At 54.1% G+C, this 21526-nt stretch overlaps 2 protein-coding genes across 3 annotated transcripts in view; one reads left to right on the top strand and one right to left on the bottom strand.

Moving 5' to 3' along the window:
• The window catches only part of NXN (nucleoredoxin), a 143847-nt gene extending 130753 nt beyond the window's left edge, over nucleotides 1-13094 (top strand). Inside the window, exons 6-8 of one of the 2 annotated variants that reach the window (XM_007454240.1) lie at nucleotides 6361-6540; nucleotides 8339-8463; nucleotides 11455-13094. In XM_007454240.1, coding sequence (XP_007454302.1) covers nucleotides 6361-6540; nucleotides 8339-8463; nucleotides 11455-11637 — 488 coding nt within the window. In that variant the 3' untranslated portion in view covers nucleotides 11638-13094. The remainder of the gene's footprint in view (nucleotides 1-6360; nucleotides 6541-8338; nucleotides 8464-11454) is intronic. The other variant, XM_007454241.1, reaches the window with a different exon arrangement.
• A 6473-nt stretch (nucleotides 13095-19567) lies between these two features.
• MRM3 (mitochondrial rRNA methyltransferase 3) overlaps nucleotides 19568-21526 on the bottom strand; it is a 5096-nt gene continuing 3137 nt past the window's right edge. The window contains exon 4 of the mRNA XM_007454239.1: nucleotides 19568-20112. Coding sequence (XP_007454301.1) covers nucleotides 19568-20112 — 545 coding nt within the window. The remainder of the gene's footprint in view (nucleotides 20113-21526) is intronic.

Raw genomic sequence — 21526 nt, 5'->3', positions numbered from 1 at the left:
CAAATGCCTCTCTAAGGAAGGGGTTTAGACGCACTTGGCAAAAGGCAGATCCCATTAGCAATTCTCTAATGCTGGTGGTTGGAGAATACCCTGTTCTGCGCAGGGAGGCTCCGGGCCCCTTCTCTCCTGGGCTGGAGGCCCTCGCTGGCTTTGTTCCTCTCCTCCCCACTCCCGCCCCCGCCTTTGGGGCCAGCAAACAGGAGCCGGGTGGACGGAGGCCCTGCCACCAGGAGAGCAGCAGGGAAGACCGGGAGGCAGTTGTGTGAGGCCCGTCGCTCTCCCGGGATCTATTTATCTTCCGTTTCTCTGTTGCCCTCTTATTCCTTAGCCTTTTCCTCTGGCTTTTTCTTCTCCTTTCCCCCTTTCCTTGCCTTTCTCATCCATTTCCCGCCCTTCTCTCTCTTTCCTTTCCTTTGCCCTCTTCCCTGCCCCTTTCACAAAATGGACTTGAGGCAGAGTCTCTTTATTTTCTATAGAAACGAAACATTCAGCCGTTGTGTTTTTCAATGAGTAGAGGGCGAGGGGCCCACGCTGGTGTGTTTTGTAGGCAAATCTCAGTATTGAAAGGGCTGGCGCAGGCTCTGTGGAGCTGGCCCCCTGGGCCTGGGGAGGGCGGCTCGGGGCTGTCTTAGGGCCTACGGAGCAGCCTCAGTGCTCTTCTCTGCTCGTCTTGTTTCATTCTGAAAATATAAAAAAAGGAAAAACAGGAAAGGACAAAGAATAATGTAACAAACACCCATGTGGCCACCACCTAGAACTGACATCTTTGCCTGAGGTGTTTATCAACGAATGGGAGCATTAGACACAGACCAAGTGGGGTTCCCTTTACTGCTCCGTGGAGCATTGCCCCTTCTTTCTCCCCAGTGGGGGATAGCGGTGACACTATCATCCATTCATTGTGAATATTCCTCATCTGTTTTCAGATGTTCACTGCGTCTCTGAATCCATGAGTAATGTATAGTCGTGCTGGGTGTGTTTTTAGAAGTGTACTTAAGTGCTGACATGCTGTAATATCATAATGCAGCTTGCTTTTTTCTCACTAAACATTATGTTTTTGAGATTTATCACTGTTGATATTTACATCTGGTTTATTTCAGTGCCGTGAAGTGCTTTGTTGTACCACAGCCTGTTTATCAGTTCCACTGTCAGTGGATACTTGGTCATTTCTGGCTTTTCTATATTACAAGAACGCTGCCATTTTAAATGTCTTCTTTGGGACGTCCTGGCGGTCCAGTGGTTGAGACTCTGAGCCTCCACTGCAGGGGGCTCGGGTTCAATCCCTGGTCCGGGAACTAAAATTCCCGCATGCAACGTAGCATGGTCAAAAAAAAAAAGTCTTCTTTGTGCCTCCTGACGCGGGCCTTCTGGCCGAGTTCAAGTGGGCCCAGACTCATCCCTTTGACTTCCTTTGGGTTTCTCTGAGCTTCACCACTCAAACCAGCTGCCTTCTTCCTTTCCTTAACTCTCCCAGTAGGGGAAGGTTTGGGGGAGAAGGCGGGGGAGGAAAAGAGGGATGTGATGAATGGAACTGGGGTTGATGTTGCCAAGGCGTGGTCTGTATTTGTCATCCCACCCCTGCTGCCCTACGGTTCCTGTTTGATTCTTATTTAATGTTAGTGCATTCATCATAATATCATTTAAAAAAACTCAAATATGTATCTATTTCACCCACATTCCTGCCTTCCTAGCACAACTGTTTTCACTTTTCTGAGTCCTTTTGGTCTCTGTCTTCAAGCATATTTCTACATAGTTGTAATTGTACACATAGCACTGTGTATTCTGCATTTTCAACTCATCCATATATTACAAACATTTCCATACTGCTACAGTGTTCCTGATGACCATTTATTTCCGTGATCACGTAACCACTTGCCCTGCCACGTGCCCTAACCCACTCTTCCTGTCTTGGGGTCTGATTTTCCTCCCCTTTCTCTTCCCCACTGCCAGCAATCTTTGCGATCACACTGCCATCTAGAAGCAGAGAAACAAAGTTGGGTTACGGCCCTGACCAGGTCCTCTCCCACCCCCAGGTGCTGCCCCAGACCCACCACCTCCTTTGAAACTCCCTCTTTCCTTGGTGATAGGAAAGCAACCAAACGCAACTGTGGGACAGTCTCCGTGCACGTGGCCTTTTTTTTTTTTCCGGCCGCGCTGGGTCTTCGTTGCTGTGCACGGGCTTTCTCTAGTTGTGGCAAGCGGGGGCTACTCTGTGCGCTGGCTTCTCATTGCGGTGGCTTCTCTTGTTGCTGAGCACGGGCTCTAGGCGTGCGGGCTTCAGTAGTTGTGGCTCGCGGGCTCTAGAGCGCAGGCTCAGTAGCTGTGACACACGGGCTTAGTTGCTCCGTGGCATGTGGGATCTTCCCGGACCAGGGCTCGAACCCGTGTCCCCTTCATTGTCAGGTGGATACTTAACCACTGCGCCACCAGGGAAGTCCCGCGCGTGGCTTTGAGATGGTTTTAAATACTCACAAATCGGCTCCTCCCGGGAGGAAACAGTATGGAGCCGGCTTCTTAGGCCTTGTTCCTTCTTCTCTAGGTTTTTGGGGAGATGCTGAAGGGGATTCTGAGGCACTGCTGTGGTCCACCCAAGCTCCCCTGGGCGGGGGCCTGGGGCTGAAGCCCTCTCTAGGAGCACAGAGTGTGTGTTCTACTCGCAGAGGTTAAGCTTGGGCTTCTCATTGCGGTGGCTTCTCTTGTTTCGGAGCACGGGCTCTAGAGCGCAGGCTCAGTAGCTGTGACACACGGGCTTAGTTGCTCCGTGGCATGTGGGATCTTCCCGGACCAGGGCTCGAACCCGTGTCCCCTTCATTGTCAGGTGGATACTTAACCACTGCGCCACCAGGGAAGTCCCGCGCGTGGCTTTGAGATGGTTTTAAATACTCACAAATCGGCTCCTCCCGGGAGGAAACAGTATGGAGCCGGCTTCTTAGGCCTTGTTCCTTCTTCTCTAGGTTTTTGGGGAGATGCTGAAGGGGATTCTGAGGCACTGCTGTGGTCCACCCAAGCTCCCCTGGGCGGGGGCCTGGGGCTGAAGCCCTCTCTAGGAGCACAGAGTGTGTGTTCTACTCGCAGAGGTTAAGCTTGGGGTGGTGCAAGCGAGAGAACACCAACCGCACACGTGGCAGCATTATACCGTCCCTGGAACCCTCCCTGTGGTGTTGACGTCGCCTCGGTGTTCTGTTTCTTTAGCGAACTCCCTCCAGCCAGCGTGGAGGTTTCTGTTTATCTCACGAGAGCAAGGCACCAGTCTTCTGTCCCTTCTCGCGAGCCAAATGATCAACTTAGGGATGATTAAAAAAAATAATGATGAACTTATTTATAATAAGAGCTAATATTTACGGAGTACTTACTGTGTGCCAGATGGTCTGCTCGAAAGCATTTTCTACTTGTCATTTTACTTCCAGCCCCCAAGTAAGACAGGAAACTCACTACCCCCATTTGATGGTGTGGAAATGAGGCTCTGAGCAGTTAAGTGACTTTCCTGGGTCCTCCTTAGAATTCTTACTGTACTGTCCCTCCAACCGTTCCAGCCATCCCAGCTGGGAAACGACACGTTCAAGAGAAGCAGAGATGACCCGCTCCCGTTTCATTCCCTTCAGGGAAGCAAGCCCCTTGCTGGGGTGGCAGTTATTTTGTACAAAGGCATTGATTAGAAATTTTCCATTCCCTTTAAGTTTCCCATAAGAGGCTCTGCCCTATTTTCTCCTTAGAAGTCTCTGCTTCGGGGAACCTGCTTCAAGGGAGGGGGGAGCAGGAAAGGCCTGATGGGGTGGGGGGTGGGGGAGAAAGGGGAGAGGTGATCGTATCTCAGCCTCCTTCCCCAAAGCCTCAGAGAAGAGGGAGGTGGGTGGTGCAGAAAGTGTGGATGCAGGGCCTGCCCTGCCCAGCTCCTCCTTGGGGATGAGCGTCCCCAACCCGGGGCTATGAGAGCTCCCGCCAGTGGCTGGCCCGGTAGAAAGAGCAGCAGCTTCTCCAGCAGGCAGACCCGGCTTCCTGTCCCACCGTGGCCACTTACTGGCCAGATGACCTTGGATAGGCAACTTGAACATCTGCAGAAGGAGGATAATCGTACTTCCAGGAGTGAGTGAGGTCCCACGCCCTGTGCGGAGCACAGAGCAGATGCCCTGAGAGCAAGCTTCCTTTTCTCGCCCGCTGGTTCATCTCTGGAGGAACATACACACTTAGGGCTCCGGGGCCAAGCTAACCCAAGATCTGGTGATGGGAAGGCGGCCTGGCCCGATGCTTGTTGATTCCTTTTCTCTGTCTGTGTGCCGGAAATGGGCTTCTTTTGGTTGAAGTCTGTGGTCATTGTACTGAGTCACTTTCTGTTTACACTCCATGGGCACATGCATCTCATCATCTTGGGCTCAAAGCACCAAATACAAGGGGGACTTCGCTTTCATGTAGCCGTGGGGGAGGAGTGGGGAGACCCGAGGGCCCAGGGGAGCTGTTCCTCTGTTGACTTGGCGAGGACTCCACAGCAGCCAGCTGGGGGCCTGTGTCTCTGCCCTGCCGCCCTGGTCCCCACCAGCCATGACTGGAGAGAGGCTGCAGCCGTGGTAACAAAGAAGCCTTTTGGAGTAGTCACTTGGAGAAACTGAGGCACCAAACCAGGAAGTGAGCTTCTTTGCCTTTGGATTTTACTTCTCCTGCCTTCTCTGTCTGTCCTCTGTGCCTGCTTGCCCTCCACAGACTCAGCATCCCACGTCTGGGCTACAAACAGGCCTGCTGCAGTGTCTAATCATAGCAGTGGGCAGGCCCTGGTTTAGCCCAACACTTGAAATTGCCCAATTTCAGAAACTGGTTAAAGAACTTGGCCAAGGCATTTTTGAGATGAGGCATGGTGCTGGGGAGGCATTTGTCTGCAGATGGCCAGCCTGTCATGTCGTGGGCCCCAGCCCCAGGCTCCCTTCAGGCTTCTGACTCAAGCCCAGCCCGACCCAGGTTGGGGACACACCTGATGTGAGCCCCAGGCCTCTGGGGGATGACATGCCGTTGTGAGGATGAGGCTGGAAATGCCCCGAGTCTCTTGTACTGTGACACACAACTCAGGAGACCCAGACAACTCAGGAGGCCCGGACAGCTCTGGGCGCATCCTGAAAGCCCGAGTGTGCCGGCTGTGGCCACGTGCGTTTGTATGTGCTGTGTGTTGTGGGAAAGGCAGTCCCCAGAGTCTGTTTCTCTCTGGACCTGTTCCCCAACATGCCAAGCCACTCCTTCTAATAGGTGTGAACATAATAGACTCGTTTTTCCTTTTTCAGACAGGCTCACCACTGCATGCCCGCTGCCCCAGCCACCATACAGGTCATAACACCAGGGCTGTATTTCTGGTACCTCAGCATCGCCCCCCGTGGCGGAGTAAAATGTCAGTGGAGCAAATTACCGACTGAATGCTGTGGAATCTATAAATATTAAATTGCTCTGGCTTTCCCTGGCCCATATAAAATTAAAGCTGCGGTCAGCTCCAGAGGGGAGGCAGCTGGTTAGTGCAAGGGGGGGAGGGGACCAGCTGCCAGTGGAGAGACAAGTGTCCCCAAAGGGCAGGGCTGAGTCTGCCTCTGTGGGTGGTGGCTGGAGGAGAAGCAGCGGGGAATGGGGTACAAAGAACAGGAGGTGGAAAACCCACATGCGACTGTAACCCAGGAGGGATCTCCTCTGATTTTCCACTGGAGGCTTTACGGTTAGAGGCGGGCTGTGGTTTGCGGGGCGCTTTGTGTTGCGTTTCTTACCCCAGCCCAGGATTCTAACGTGAGGGCGACAGCACTGCCGTCAGCATGTTCCCTCCAGGGACTGCCCCCCTCAGAGCAAATGCTGGAACCTCCCCAAGCAGCAGGGCTGGAGATGGCAGCCAGCTGTCCTCCTCCTGTCCTTCTGCCCCTGGCAGCCCCTGTCCCAGGCTTCTCCCCGCAACAGGCCCCCAGTGCTCGCACGGGTGGGGCTCTCCTGCCCTTGACCTGTGCTGGTCTGCATTGCAGGGGAGTGGGTGTTCACACCACCTCATGAGGTTTAGACTCCCTGCAGGTATGGGAGCAGCTCCTGCTTCTTGGGGATCTCTCTAGGACTTCTCTGCTTCTATGTGCCAAGCCCCCGTGCTGAGTGCTGAAACGCACAGCCTTGTTGATCTTTACGTGGCGGCAGGATAAGGTGGGAGCTGCAGTGCATTCACCAGGAGGCGGGGGGCGGGGGAGTGACTTGCTTATTAGGCTCCCGTGGAGATGTTACCTGCCAACCCAGGGGGGCTCCCTGGCTCTTCAGAGGCTGAGCCCAGCTTCCATCCCAGGGCTCTCCAGCTGAATTGTGTCCTAGGGGGCCGCCCCGTGGACTGTGGGTCCGTGGCCAATCTCGCGCCCTCTCTTGCAGGCATCCCCACCCTCATTGTGCTGGACCCACAGGGGGAGGTGATCACGCGGCAGGGGCGGGTGGAGGTGCTGAACGATGAGGACTGCAGGGGCTTCCCGTGGCACCCCAAGCCCGTGCTGGAGCTCTCCGACTCCAACGCCGTGCAGCTCAACGAGGGCCCCTGCCTCGTCCTTTTTGTAGGTATGAAGCTCGGCGGGAGCCCCAGGGTGGGGCGGGATGGGAAGAGCTCACTGGGTGGGGGTCGGGGAAGTCTGTCCCCGCACCTTCTTTCTGTCGCCGGCAACGCAGGGCCTGGGCCTTTGTCTCCACGGCTGCCTGCCGTGCTTCTGACCCCAGTGATTCACTCGTGGCTCCCCTGTGGGTGGCGGTGCTCTGGGAGCTGCCGCTGTGCTTTCCTTCCTAGCTGCTCCCGGCTGCCAGCTGGGAGGAAGAGGTCAGCCCGCGAGGAAGCCCTCGGCCCCATGATGAGCAGACCCATTGTTGGGGGCCGGGCTGCAGCACAGCAGCTGTGGGGGGCTGGGCCCCTTAGGCCAAGGCTCGTCCCCAGCTGCTGCTGCTGCCGCTCACCTGTGCTCTGAGGAGCTGCCCCAGGGTGGCTGGAGCAGGGCCCGGCCTTGGGCTGCATCTCTGGGGCTGAGAGCCCCTCCGTCTCCCTGCCTCTCCCACTCTGACTTTCAGTGGGTGACAGCAGGAGGACACAAAACACCCACTCCAGGCTCCCTGCAGGCCCATAGGGTGACCCTGGTTCCTTCTGCAAACAGAGCAACTGCTGGCCAAGGGCCACCTTGCCCTCTGCGTTGGGACTCGTTGCTTGGTTCCAACTTAAAGTAAATATGGGTACCAGAATCACGGCTGAGCTGCTGCCATACGCACCACGGTGAGGGGGCTGGAGAATGCAGGCAGCATCCGACTTCCCATTCTCTGGGAGTCTGGTTTGGGGGCCCCCAGGCGGGGAGCCAACATGCGGACTTGAGGGAATCCTGAAGCAAACGGACTTGCAGGCTGGCCCTGTGCTTGGAGGACAGAGGCCCTGGGAGGGGATGGCCTTGGGGGACCATTCACCTTGGGGCTTTCCTAGGCAGGCTCACACGCCCACATCCTGGGGCCTGGGAAGCAATTCTCAACTGAGGGACCGTAGGGAACCTCACCGGCCATTTGCGGATGTGGAAATAGGGTCCCAGGGAGGCAAAGCAAGTTCCCAGCATCACGGAGCTAATTAACTGTGGATCTAGAGTGTGTGGGGCCGAGCATGTGCACTGGGCCTCCCGGGCGGTGTGGCACTTCTGGGTGAAGGTCCTCTGCGGGCACCTGTTTCCACCCACCCCCGGTCTGCGCTTGCTCTCGGTTTCAGGGCTCAGCAGGGGTGAGCTGCTCCCATGCTGCTGTTTCACTGGAAGCAAGAGATGCCCAGAGGGGGCTCTGCGAGCCCAGCTGGGGGTTCTCCCTTGCAGTCAGCCTGTCCCTTCCCAGCCAGGTCCCGCTGCCAGCTGTGAAGTTGCCAGTGCCCTGGTGCCTCCCAACCGCCACCAAAGCTGCTGATCAGACCACAGTCCTTACCCACCACCACCAGTTCTGCCATTTCCGTTAGGAAGTCAGAGATCCGCGGTCACGGCATCTCATTCTGTGACTGTGAGAAAAACTGCTGGGACCTCAGGTCCTGGCTTAGGGGAGGCTTAGCTTCCAAGGTGGGTTTGTGAAGAGCTCAGTGAACAGGACTGCATTTGCCTGGGCATTAGCGCTACTTGGTTCTTCTTGGGGACATGGTTCAGGACAGCCTGTGTGTGAGAGCAGCGAGCAAGCTGGCCTATGCCTGGGGACACACGCTCCTGCACCCAGGAGGCGAGGCTGGTGTCCCAGGGGAGGCTTCTCTTCCCTTCAGGGGCTGCTCAGATGGGCAAGTCAGGCCCTGGACCCAGGCACCACTCCATCTTGATTGACAAGCCAGTGCGTCTTTGTGCCTTTCTCTTTCCTGTCACAGATTCTGAGGATGACGGGGAGTCCGAGGCGGCCAAGCAGCTGATCCAGCCCATAGCTGAGAAGATCATCGCCAAGTACAAAGCCAAAGAGGAGGAGGCGCCACTTCTGTTCTTTGTGGCGGGGGAGGTGAGTGCTGCTGCGGCCTGGCCCCGGGGCTGGCTCAGCTGGCCCGCTTTTAGAACACCAGTGATAACAGCCCTTGGGGATGTCTGAAGGGGGTCTGGGGTGACCATGCTTCCAGAAGACTCCACAAACAAATGTAGCATAAAAAGATGTCAAGGGAAACCAATTCTGGCCCCTGCCGCCTCCTTCTTGCCATCTCTCACACACGGCAGCCTCAGGGCCGCAGGAGGCCCTCCCACGACAGAGCCCCCACCTCCACCCCTTGCACCCAGGCTATGCCAACCCCGGCTGCTGGGGAGCCACAAAGATCGCAATCAACACTTACTCCCTCTGGGCTGGGTCCAAACCAAGCTCTTGATGCTTTACAGAGTGTCTTCTTGGTTAGTCCCCTCCCCTGGCCCACAAGGGGGCCTTTTCCCATCACGGGATGCCGGCGGGGATCCGACCACCACTCCAACCTGCAATTACCCCTCCAGCCCAGGGAGAGTGCTGACGTTCCTGGCATCCCTGTCTCTCCCACCCCAGGCCTGTCCCTGGAGGGCCTTCAGCTGGGCTGGACCGAGCAGAAGGCTCGCCACCGGGAGAGGGGGAGGGGGAGGGACGAAGGGCGGGCCCTTAAGCTGGGCCGCCTCCCCGGAGGTCTGGGAGCCTGGGTCCCGCACACGTGGAATCTGCAAGATGGCTGCAGCCGCGTCCCCCCGGTCCCCACCCCGAGCCACCCTCCGCACAGGTGCCGCTGCCTTCCCCCACCCGGGCACCGGCCTAAGCCAGTTACTGACGGATACACGTTTTGAAGCCCCGCTGCCCTCCTTGCTCCCATCTGTACCTCCAATTGGTCCGAGCCCCTGCTCATTTCACGCTGTGCTTGGATCCCAGGGGATGCCGTGGCGGCGTGACACCCGGAACCACCCATTCATCACCTCAGTAGCCGCCCCTGCTCCGCGGGCCCCTGGAAGGCAGCTGAAGTCACCCTGCCCAGCCGTGGGGTGGAGGGAACAAAGCAGGTTCACAGGGCCCTGCCTTGGGGGGGGGGTCCCCAGCCCGCTCCACACAAAGCACAGATGGAAGCCGCTCTGAATGTATTAAACTCTAACCCCTTTCGAACGGCTCGGAGAGAAAAGATGGGCGCAGAGAAGAAAGGGCGGAGCCAGTGCGGGGGCAGGGCTGGAGGGCTCCGGTGGCCACGTTACAAACGTGGCTGAAAAGGAGCAATGGCAGGTTTCCTATAGGCCAGGCCCCGAACGAGGTGCCTCACCTGGACCACCCACGTGCTCCTCACCTCGTGGGCAGGGAGCATCATCCTTACTGTCCCACAGATGAGGAGGGTGAGGCTCAGAGAGGGTGAGATGGCACCCGAGACCCGCCCGCGCGGGCTGTGCGTGCAGGCTGGTTCTCATGCTCGCGGAGCCCCACGTGAGCCATTATTGAATCCGTTTCACAGGTTTTCGGAGACCTGGGCTCCGAGAAGTTTCTTGCCAAAGTCCTGCATTAAGTGGGTGGCAGAGAGAGGAGTGAACGTGAGATGAGGAGTGACTCCAGAAGCAGTGCTCTCCCTCCCTCTGTGCGTGCGGGTCTGGCTGACGGGCCGCCAAGCCTGGACCAGGAGGTTGGGCAGAGGCCCGGGGGCATCCACTGCTCCAGCTCTCCCACCCACCGCCAGGCCTTCCCCTGCTCTGCACCTGGGCTCCTGGCCTTGGCAGCTCTCTTGGTCTGACGTTGGAAGCAAGGCATCCAGGAAGGAGCACAGGGTGCTGGAACGTCAGGCACCAACTGGGGGCCTCTGAGCCCTGGACTTAGGCCCCTCACGATCCCCCAGGGCTGAGCGGGCCGCGGCTTGATCCTGTCCTCTCCCGCAGGCAGAAGTTGCCCCTTCTGAATCCTTAACAGACGTTAAAATTTATCTCCCCGTGTTTGCTCCAGGGAAAGTGAAGGGGAGGCAGCGGGCTCTGGCTTGGCCTCCTAACGGGAATTGGATGTATGGTATTTGTCCAGGTGTCTCCCCTCTGTTTATCGTGAAGATTGTTTATTAACCCAGATGGAGGCCCTGAGTTGGGTGAATGCTGCCAGAGATTGCTGAATCACCCGTCATTGCTGGGAAGTGCGTGCTCTTTATAGGGTGGGGGAAAGAAAGACAATAACTAATCATCTTTCCTAAAGAACTGCCCTTTCAGAAAGAAATGTTTCTTGTCTCAGAGCCCGGTGAGCCTCCTGCTCACCAGCATTTAAGGCCAGGAATACCCCGAGTCCGTTTTCAGCAGGGCGACTCAGGGCTTTTCATTCAGTGGAGAATTTTGCACATTTTATGGTAAGACAACCTGGGGATGGGTATAGAGAGTCCATTTCCTGTATCAGCAGTGTGAAAGGTAATCTCAGATGGTTGCTCCCTTACAAATCTTTCACCTTGTCTTTGGATTTCTCTTTGCCTTTTATACTTAATAAAGCTACATCTGATACTAGGGGAATTCCTCAGGGCAGTCACTGGGAACGGATGATAAATACAGCGACCCGTGTAAACTTCAGTAGCACTTCAGGGGCCCTGGCTTCTGAACTGGCGGTGTAACTCCTGCCCCCGCTGCAGCTGTGGGGCTGGGAGCAGTGGGCTGTTTTCTTAAAAACATTCTGAAGTTGAAGTCCAGATTGGCCTGGGCCCACAGTGGGGCTGCAGATAATTGAGAGTTGGTTGCAAAAGTAAGTAATCAAAGGACATCCCATTTTCACAAGTTAAAGCTGCTTTCGTGCTAATAAGAGAAGATGACTTGCCTGGGGTTTGGGGTGATGCACAGAGAGAATTTTATGAACCAGGCTGCCCCTCCCCCTGGCAGGGCAGGGTGCCCTGCTCCCCATTTTGAGAGCCCATCTTTCCTGGAGGCCGGCCTCGCTCCAGGATGATGTGGTGGCTCCATCCCGAGGCCGTCTGGGGAGTCTGGGCCCAGGGGACTCTCTGCCCTCTTTCTTGGAAACTTACTGGTTTTCTTTCCCTCCGGTGACTTCCAGGATGACATGACAGACTCCCTGCGAGACTACACCAACCTGCCCGAGGCTGCCCCTTTGCTCACCATTCTGGACATGTCAGCCCGGGCCAAGTACGTGATGGACGTGGAGGAGATCACCCCTGCCATTGTGGAGGCCTTTGTGAATGACTTCCTAGCAGAAAAGCTCAAACCAGAGCCCATCTAGCCGCCCGCTTCCCGGATGTTATTTAAAACGCATTCTTCTCCCCGCCCTGCCCCGCCCTGCCCCCACCCTTGGACTTTTCCGGGATGTACCGAATCACACAGCCCAAGTGTCCAACCTCTCTGTGGTGCCTTGTTTTCTGCATTAACTCCTCAGCTAGCACCCTCGGGTGCGCATCCTCTCCAGCAGCAGAAGAACCTCCGTGTTTGGAGACTCTGCTTGGGATTCGCGGGGCTGGCAGAACCCGGCCCGAACCGGGACTGCAGCGTTCTCTTCGTCCCTAGCTCTTGGTGAGGTATTTGCCAGGGTGTTCTTCTGTCAAGTGGGCACCAAGGGACAGAGCATCGGTGCTCTGGCTCTGCCTTACGTGCCAGCACGTACGTGCAGAGCCCGAGGGTTCAGAGGCGCACAGGCGGTGGGTGGAGCAGGGAGAGGGTGGCAGCCGCGGAGGCCCCGTGCAGAGCTGCGGGCGAGGACGTCCTTTCCTAAGTGACTTGGTCTGTCTTGGCCTGAGGGAAAAACACCAGCTTGTCAGCCGGTTCTTGGGCAGGGGCTCTCCAGCCCTCAAAGGAAGTTTGTGTTCTTTTCTGGTGAGGAAGAGAGTAGCTATGGTAATGATTCACGTACTAATTGCTTACTTTGATGGAGCGCCTCCCATGTGATAAGAATGAGCTGCTCACTCCTTCCTTCTAGCTCTTTCTTCCTTGATCTTGACCTTCTCCCAGTTTCTACCTTCTCAGATGAACAGCCCTTACAATCTTGGAATGTTGTTACTAAGTTCTCCCCCTTGGACATCTTCCCAAGAAGACGCGGTGGTCCTGTGTTCCCGGAGGAGCACCGCTCACCAGCGCAGACCTGACTCAGCCTGGCTCTGGGCCTGGGGCCGCTGGAGCTCTGCTGAGGTGCCCTTGCCCACCCTTGGTTACCCCTGCATTCCCTTTTCTTCTCAAAGCAGAACTTAAAAGAGAGAAAAAAATTACCAGAAGCCTAGCTTTTTCCTAAGAACCTGCAGAAAGGGCTGTGCCCTGAGGTGGGAGTGCAGGCCAAAGACAAGTCAGCTAAGAGTAGGCCCTGGGTCCGCCCTGCCGGGCCCAGCTCAGCTCCTTGTTTGGGCTGAACTGACCACAGAAAGGAAGCTAACAGCTGTGCTCTTAGGATTTGGGATGGAAGGCTTTGCCTAGGGCCTCACAGGGTTTCAGCCTATCTCAGTCAGAAGTCAGGGCCTTTAAAATAATCTCAGGCCTCACCCCTGGCTCCACTCACAGCCAATCAAGACCATTTATTTGGAAAACCCAGCCCCCTCCAATTAGCTGTTGACATGTTGCTCCTTGCTGAGTGGGATTGTTGATTTGTAGTTCAGAGGTACAAATTTAGTTGGTAATTAGACTGTTACTGTTACCAGCCTGAAATGCAGTCACCTAGTAAGAAATAAAACAGGCATCTCTGGACGTTATCAACCACTTGGCCATTCCTGTCCTTCATAACAAAAAGCTTTTGGCTTGTGCTGTGCTCCATGGGGTGGGCAGTGGGGTGGGGGTGGGGGACACACAAGATCCTCTTGACTTTCACCGGATATTTGGCAGCTATGTTTCAGAATTTTTGAGAACCAAGCCCTAACGTGGTCATCTGTCGAATCCTCTGGAAGCCAGGATTCTCGTTTGGATTAGAGCGCCAGAGGCAGATGCCCCGCTGGAGCTCTGGCCGTCACCTCTCCGGGTTTGACTTGCTGTTGCAGGGGGTGGAGTCTCAGATTACAGACATCCTTGTGGACACGTGTTCATCCCCCCCGCTTCACGGGAACACGTGCTCAGAAGCCTGAGAAGGCCAGTTGGAGAAACACAAGGAGTCGAGCACGGGTCCTCCTGTGAAGAATGGGGCAGTAGTTGGAGACTCTCAAACCTAGCTCTGTCCTAGGGCTAGGGGCTGCTCTGGGAGCCCTGCCAGTGTCTCCCTGGGGGACGGGGGGGGTGTGGGGACGAGGGGAGGTCACCCTCACTTGGAGGATGGTCGGGATTTCTGTCTGTGCCCTGTACCATGACGGCCTTGGAGCAAAGGTGGTCTCTCTTAGCAACTACTTAACCTTCTGGGGCGAAAGAAACAAAGTCCAGTTGCGGCATCCTCCTTGCAAGTCACTGCAGCAGAAAAATTAGGTCATTTTTGATCCTTCTGCGGTCCATACAGGGCCGACTAAACTACTTGCCACTAATGTCAACTGGACCCTTGACACCAGAATTCCCCTTCTGGAGGGGGGTGTGGAGGTTAAGATCAATGGGAAGGTTTACCAAAAAGGTGCTTTTGGTTTATATGGTGGCGACTTTGGGGGAAAAATGCTGGGGGAGGATCACCTCACCAGTGAAAAATCCTGGTCTCTATAGTGCGAGAGATCTTAAAGGTTATTGATGCAGACGAAGTGGGTGGCATCTTAATTCCCACTAAGCAGCTCCAAAATATCTTAAAATTCTTGTCGCTAATCGGAAGCAGGTTAAAACACCAGCTGTGACATACTCAAGGTCTTCCACCAGCAGCAAGGGAAACCATGCCCTGCAGGTTGAGGCAGGATGGTGGCTGTAAAAATACCACCCTGGGGTTCCAGATCTGTGTTCACCACAATGACTTCAAGATCCGATTCTACCCATTTTCACAACAGAGATGAGATTTTTTTTTTTTTTAACCTGTCCCCAACAATAAAGATCTGCTTAAGAAAAAAAGTATGTGTGTGGGGTTGGCATGTACAGCGGGCAGGTGTAAAGGCCAGAGGGCGACTGAGAATCAGCCTCTTTTCCAGAAGTGAGGGGGCTGCCTGCTACCTCCGCCCCAAGTGTGTCCTCGCAATCAATGACTCGCTCATCCAAGCGCAGGGAGCCTGTTCTGCTTTTCTCGCATCAGCCAAGCTTCAAGTGGTAATTTTCAGCCAGACTGTGTTTTTTCCTGTTGCCTAATTAAAGCCACTGAAAAGCTGTTCTCTCCTCCTGCGGCCTTGTTCCAGGGCAGCAAACGGAATTCTGCAGTGATAGACATAGTAGAATGTGGTCCAGGAACGGAGCAGCTGGACCCAATGAGGTCATCGGAGGAGGAGGACTGCACACGCGTGTGCGTGTACATGTGGAGAGGCCCGCGGGCTTGGAGTGGCAGCCCTGGGAGGGGCCCGAGCGAGTAGCTGGTCCAGCCCCTCCAGTCACGCAAGCATTCTGTTCACTGTCGCCTTCCCCTCGGCCAGGCCCGCTTGCCCCCTGGGAGCAGGAGCTGAGCGCAGCGGCGGCGAGCAGTGTGGATCGTGGGAGGTCCAGCAGTGCCCCTGCAGCTTCTCTCCGGTGCTGCGGCATGAACCGAGGACAGCCCGGGCTCAGGATCTTCCATTTGCCCTGAAGCAGCTGTGTTCAGTCAGCACTCAAACCTAAGGCCCTCTTTGCTGACACCAACAGGGACAGGAGCGCCCACCACTTTCCTCCAAGCAGGCTGCTCAAGGGAAAATGCTTTGGGGACAAACGGCTGTTGTCTATTCGCCTCATTATTATTATTTTTTTTGCGGTACGCGGACCTCTCACTGTTGTGTCCTCTCCCGTTGCGGAGCACAGGCTCCGGACGCGCAGGCTCAGCGGCCATGGCTCACGGGCCCAGCCGCTCCGCAGCATGTGGGATCTTCCCGGACCGGGGCACGAACCCGCATCCCCTGCATCGGCAGGTGGACTCTCAACCACTGCGCCACCAGGGAAGCCCCTCGCCTCGTTATTGATTGTTCATTATTAGCAAGTGGTGCATGTGTGAAGGGTGGAATATTTTCCAGGAAACAAAAAGCTCGGATGTAGGAAAATCTTATATTGGCTCTACTCTATGGCCGTGATTTCTCCTTCTACAAGGGTAGATCTGACATCAGGACATTCTAGGTATGCCTAAGTGTGAAAGCACGAAGAGAAGTAAAGCTGCTGCATTTCTCAGCCTAAGTATGTCTCACCCTCTTGCCCTTCTGGAACACTTCCCGAGTCAGGAAATGTGTGACTAGATTTGGGTAGGACTTGTTCTGAGGGGCTGTAGGGTTTCCATGCAATAATGTGCCACCTCATGAAAGCCTCTGTCCCCAGTCCTGTAGGCCAGTGTGCAGCCCCAGGAAGGCAGCCAGTCTCAGGTCTGACTCCTGTGCGCTCTTGCCTCACACAAGTAAGTCACCCACATGGGCTACAAGTGGGATATGGGAGGAGGCAATGATTAGGACCCAGTCCCCGAAAACAGATATCCTTTGATATCAGAGAATATGAAGTCCCCAGCCAGTCAAGCCACTCTGCTGGTCTGGGGTCACAGAGGTGCAAGGGCGGCTGGGAGGCCAGACCCTGCTGCAGCCACGTCTCTCCCCAACCTTAGTTCTCTTCTTGCATTTTGAGGAAGGATCAGCTTTGGTGATGGTCTTCTCCAACTATGAGACCTTAGTTGAAAAAACTTGCTCTTCCCTACAAAACAGATGAGAAGAGCTGCTACCATGTGTGATGTATGCACATTTTCAGTACCTGGCCTTTGAGCAGTGGCCTGACTTCCTGAGGCTATGAGCGCCTGAAGCTGCTGCAAGGTAACGTGGGACCCTGGTTCAGGGACTGTCAGTCACCCACAGCAGCACATCTGGCTTCTAAGTTCTTTCTTTTGCGTGTTCACTGATGTAGAGGACGTGAGATCTTGGAGTTTAAAGGTGTCTACGTGAGTGTGTCCTTTAAAACACATTTTTCAGGTGGGCCAGTCAGTTCTGCTCCCACAGCGGGTGGAGGCGGCTTGGCCAAGAGGGGCCTACAGCACAGCCGTGGTTTTCAGCAGCAGTCGGGGAACCCTGGGCGTGGTGCTGATCCTGGAGTCTTCGTGTGGCGGAACAACAGAAGTGGAGCAGTGCAGCTTTTGGTGACGTCGGGTGTTGCTAATAACCCTGGGGCAGGTGGTAGAAGGCCCCAGTGGAAACCAGTCCCCCGAGGTCTGTTTATCCTCTGGGCCTTAATGACTGAGATTCTAACATGAGCCAGTAGCCATGGCTGGGGTGGGGGGGGGGAAGAAGACCTTTCTGCCTCCCCTGCCCTGAAACCCTAAACGGGGTGAGGCGGTGGGTTCTCAGTGTGAGTTCCAGGCACCTGGGGACATCAGCATTAGTCCAGAGCTGCTTTCCCAGAGGCTCCATTCAAGGGGAAAAGATGTGCTAGTTTTTTCTGAGGCAGCTACGTCCCACTTCTGTCCATTTCCTCCCTAGTTTTTGGTCCAATGTTCTGTACTTCAGATTCTGCCGAGAATGAATGACAACGTGGGTGGGTCTTCAACTTTAGCACCTCTGAGCACAAACAGCTTGCAAAAGGCCCACTGTGGTGAAGGGAGACTTTTGATTCCATCCTCTTTCACAAGTTATATCCAGGGAAAATCCCCACCCTTCCCTTCAGGGTTGGGAGTGGTTGAGGCGTGACTGCCCCCTTGTGGCAGAAATCACCACTACGGCCACATGCCACACAAAAGCAAGGGGCAGCTTGGCCAACCTTCTGAAGGCTTCTCTTTCAGCCAAGCAATGTGTTTTACTTGTCATATACTGCTCAGTTTTCATTCCTGTCTCCTGGGGAAATGGTGACATAAATATTGGCCTCAAAACTGAGAAGAATTCCAGATGGCTAATTTCCATCACTAGGCAAACAACTTCACCATTTGCTTCCACTGTAATCATTTTAAAGAAAGGAAAATTTGCCCTCCCCTCTACTAAGTTATACCCACAAATATACAAAAAGAACTCACAAGGCATGGCATGCAAGTCATGGACTATAAAGTGAATGGGATGTAAATGTCTTTTCCTTCTTACACCCAGGATGATAGAATGACTTGCTAGGTGTGCTCTTCTGCGATGCTTTGTTTTTCTGAACAAAGACAAGGTATAGGGTTTGTTGTTCTTTCACTGGTTTTTATTTTGCAATAAAAGTCAGTAGGAACAATAACCCAGGGACAAAAATTGCAGGAGGCCGGTTTTATGCTGAAAAGGCATGAGCCTCTTTTTATTTTTTTAAATATTTATTGGATTATAACTGCTTTACAATGGTGTGTTTGTTAGCTTCTGCGAGCCTCTTTTTAGCGACGTGTTTCTTTAGCACTTTTCCAAGGCGCTGGGAGACTGTCAATAGAGTGGTATCGTTCTCCGGTGTCCACCACCCCCAATTTCGCGTGCTGGTGTGATGGGCATTATAGCTGTGAAGCTGGCAGAGGGCCCCAGCCTTTGTGGGCTCAACACAGCATAAAGGCTGTGGGTTTTTCTACTTTTTAAAAGCTGATGGGGGATGGAGAGTCTCAAGAACATTCTGGGGGCCACTGTCACCCAACATCTGTGTGGGGCCCTGGGCAGCCCCAGACCAGAGTGGGACACCAGGGCAGCTTCTGGCCAGTCAGCCTGAGAGAACACAGCCAACCAAAGAGATTGTTCCTTTAAAAACCCCTCCCCTCAAACATAACAAAGCAATCCCACTGGCGCACCACTTGGGGCACGGTCATGTGTGACCTTTTGGTCTTACCAGGGAGCTGGGCAAGCCAAGGGAGGAGGGAGGGGTTCACGGTTCATCTTGGGCATGCTGCAACTCATTGGACCTCCCTGTGATGAGCAGCTGAAGGGCTCCTAAGGAACCCCAACCACGACAGGAGCCACTGTACGGAAGGGACGTGGTGACACTACACTGCTAGTGTCTTTGTCCTCAACTCCAACCATATTCGCTGTGGTGGTAAAAGCACTGCTTGAACTAGGTCCCATCCTCTAGTTCCCGCCATCTCACCTCACACACGCACAGTGACTTACACACACAGCGATTACCATCTGCTTTTGCCCTCGTGTCCCTGGCTACATCCCGCTGGCACTTGGTAAGTAAGGATCCAGCTTGCCCTGGTCCCGTGGGGGTTTGAGAGAGAGAAGAACAGCAGGGTCTTGCTGCAGAGTTGTGGGCTCAAGGGCCCCAAGCTCTCATCCTCAAAACCTCAGCCTCTCCCCTCACAGAAGCCTCTGTTCACACAGCCTCCAGGAACAGTGGCGTTTTCCTAACAGTTCTGTTTATGCAGGATGGGGGATTAATGTAAACAAGTCATTACATTTAACCAAAAGTGTTATACAAAGTAGGACTAACAGCAGGAAGCTAGTAAAAAGGGTACAGCTTTGCTGACAGATGCAGGATTAAGCCGAAGATTTAAGAACTGTTTCCTCCTTTTCTGAACCAAGTTCTCAAAAAGATATCTGCAGAGGTGCTAAGAAGGTGTAATACCACCTGATGAATTCAGCTCTTTCACCAGAAATGGGGGAAAAAATTGTGTCATACATAAACAGTGTTTAAGTCATGGCCTGAATTAACCATCACAGAGATTAACACAGCCAAGCCAAAAGAAGAGCCAGCTACTGAACGCCATCACCTGTAGCCCTCAGCTTCCTGGGTCATTAATCTCTTAGCAATATCCTCATCACTAGGCCAAAGATGAAAAGACAGGCATTGGGACCCACTGACCACACTGAAATAAAACTTTTTAATGTAATCTGCTGGTCTACACTTCACAGGGGTGAAGTCAATTTCCACTGACCAATGATCACAGGAGTGAGTGACCAAGGCCGGCCTCTAACCAGCGCTCCATGATTGCAGAGCACCCCCAGCTGTGGAGGGAGGGGTCCTCCCTACCCAAGGTGATGCCCTCAGCAACTTTCTGGGCACAAAGATGCTCCTTGGTGGACAGTTTTTAAAAACATACAGCCATGAGGAGCATTTACTTATGTTGTCTCTCTCTTACCCACACACACATGTACATATACACACATATATAAAAGTCAGTGGGAAGATGGAGATCTCAGGAGGAATTTTGGCCTTTGTTATTTTTGAGGCTAAGCAGAAAGTCAGGGAAGTTCTTATTTTTCCAATAACCACAGAGACAACCTAAAACTGAGGACTGGCTTCCACGTCCCCTCTCAGTGGTAACTCCCGTCCCTGCTCAAGTGTTCCGCCCTCACCCGCAGTTGTCTTCTCCCTTCAAAGAGCAGGATGCTCGCAGCCATGGCCGAGTTCAGGCTGTCCACACCAGGTACGATGGGGATCAGCAGCCTCCCACCCCCCGTGCTCTCAGCCAACTGCAGGGACTCCAGGCTCACGCCGCTGGTCTCCCCACCTATCACCACAGCTGCAGGTGCCTCTGTCCAGTCTGAGTCGTAACTCTGGACCTCAAGTTCAGGGAGCCAGCCTTTATTGGCTGTACTTTCTAGATTCTCTTCCTCCTCCTCATACTTGTGAAACTTTAGGGGTCGTCGGTCACATACCCAGCCGTAGTCACTGGCCTTATTAGACATCTGGGCCTGGGCCTGCATGTAAAGGCCACAGTTGTCAGCCACGTAGACGCGGGTGTCATTGGGCAGGTAGTTGGGCACTGCTTCCCAGGCCAGGTTGTTGATGATGGGCACTTGGAAATGTGCGCCCATACCTGCCCGCAGCACTTTGGGTTCCCAGGCATCCACACAGCCTAGAAAATAAAAGGATCCAATTAACATTACAAACCTTCCCAGACATGGGGACTTTGAAGTAAATCAGATTAATTCTGGATCAGGAGATAAAAAATGTCCTAGCGTGGCCTTCTTGTGGCTGAGACCTCTGCCTCCCCAGCTATGGCAGTGTCCAGCCAAAGGACTGGAGGATTCGTTCCTGCTAGTGCTGAAACAGATTTTATTCATCCCTTCAACATTTACCACACACAGGGAATTCCCTAGTGGTCCAATGGTTAGGACTCGGTGCTTCCACCCCCGGTCGGGGAACCAAGATCCCACAAGCCATGTGGTGAGGTCAAAAACAAAAAACAAAACAAACAAAAGAAACATTTACCACACACGTGCCAGACATTGGATGGGAGATGAGAGAGCCTTAAAGTCCCCAAACTCAAGGAGCTCATGATGGAGTGGGCAGTGGTGTCGGGACGACATTTCAGCAGGTGACTACACTACCAGTAATAACTGATATAAAAGAAGCATGAACAAGGTAACAGAAAACTCTCGTACAAAGCAGGGCTATCAGGAAAAACCACCCGAGAACACAACACTGAGCGGAATCTTGAAGGTTAGGAGGGTTTTGTCAGAATGACCAGGTCAGAGAACAAAGTTACAGAAGTGGGAAGAAAAACTAAGTAAGGTAATTGGGCCAATTACTGAGTTGGGGTGGGATGGGGGTGAGGTGGGAGATGAGACCGGAGGCAGGAAAGGACCAATTTAAAGGAGGCTGGGTATGCCAGACTGAGGAGTTTAGGATTTTATCCAGAAGACAATATAATAACCCTGAAGGATTTTAAGCAAAGTAGTGACAAAATCTGGTTTATGTTTTAGAAAGACCCATTTGGCTTCCATGTTGAATCTGGATCGGAGCAAGGAAGATGCTAGAAATGGGGAAATTAGACTGGAAGCAATTACAGTAATCCAGGGAGAATCAAGGCCACAGCCCTTTCTTCCATACACACTTCCTCTCCCTTCCGTGCAGTTGTGCTAAACCCAACCACCTCTATGCATCAGCAGACACTTGGCCTTTCCCACAGGTCAGGAGACAGCAGGACCAGGGCACCACATATCCGCTATCTTCCCTGACTTGTTAGCACGAGTCTCCTCATCATAAGTTATCTTAGAAGTTAGCCTGTCAAACTTCAGGACAGGTTAAGTAGGCAAACCAAGTTTATAAAGGAAAAAAAGACACGCAGAATGTACACTGTTCACATGGATCGATTCCCCAACCACAGGAACAAAGCATGGGAAGTGGGCTGTGTGCAAAGAGGTGGCAGGAGGGGCGGGCAGAAGAGAGGCCCAGACTGGAGGGGCGCCATCTAGTCTGACCCCTCCACCGGTGGGGAGCAAGGGACAAGGTGAGACTCCCCCTCATCCTGGTGTCCTCAGCACTGG

This window comes from Lipotes vexillifer, unplaced genomic scaffold (assembly GCF_000442215.2).
Source record: "Lipotes vexillifer unplaced genomic scaffold, Lipotes_vexillifer_v1.1 scaffold680, whole genome shotgun sequence".
Classification (NCBI taxonomy): domain Eukaryota; kingdom Metazoa; phylum Chordata; class Mammalia; order Artiodactyla; family Lipotidae; genus Lipotes; species Lipotes vexillifer.
This window is presented reverse-complemented; position numbering and strand designations above follow the sequence as displayed.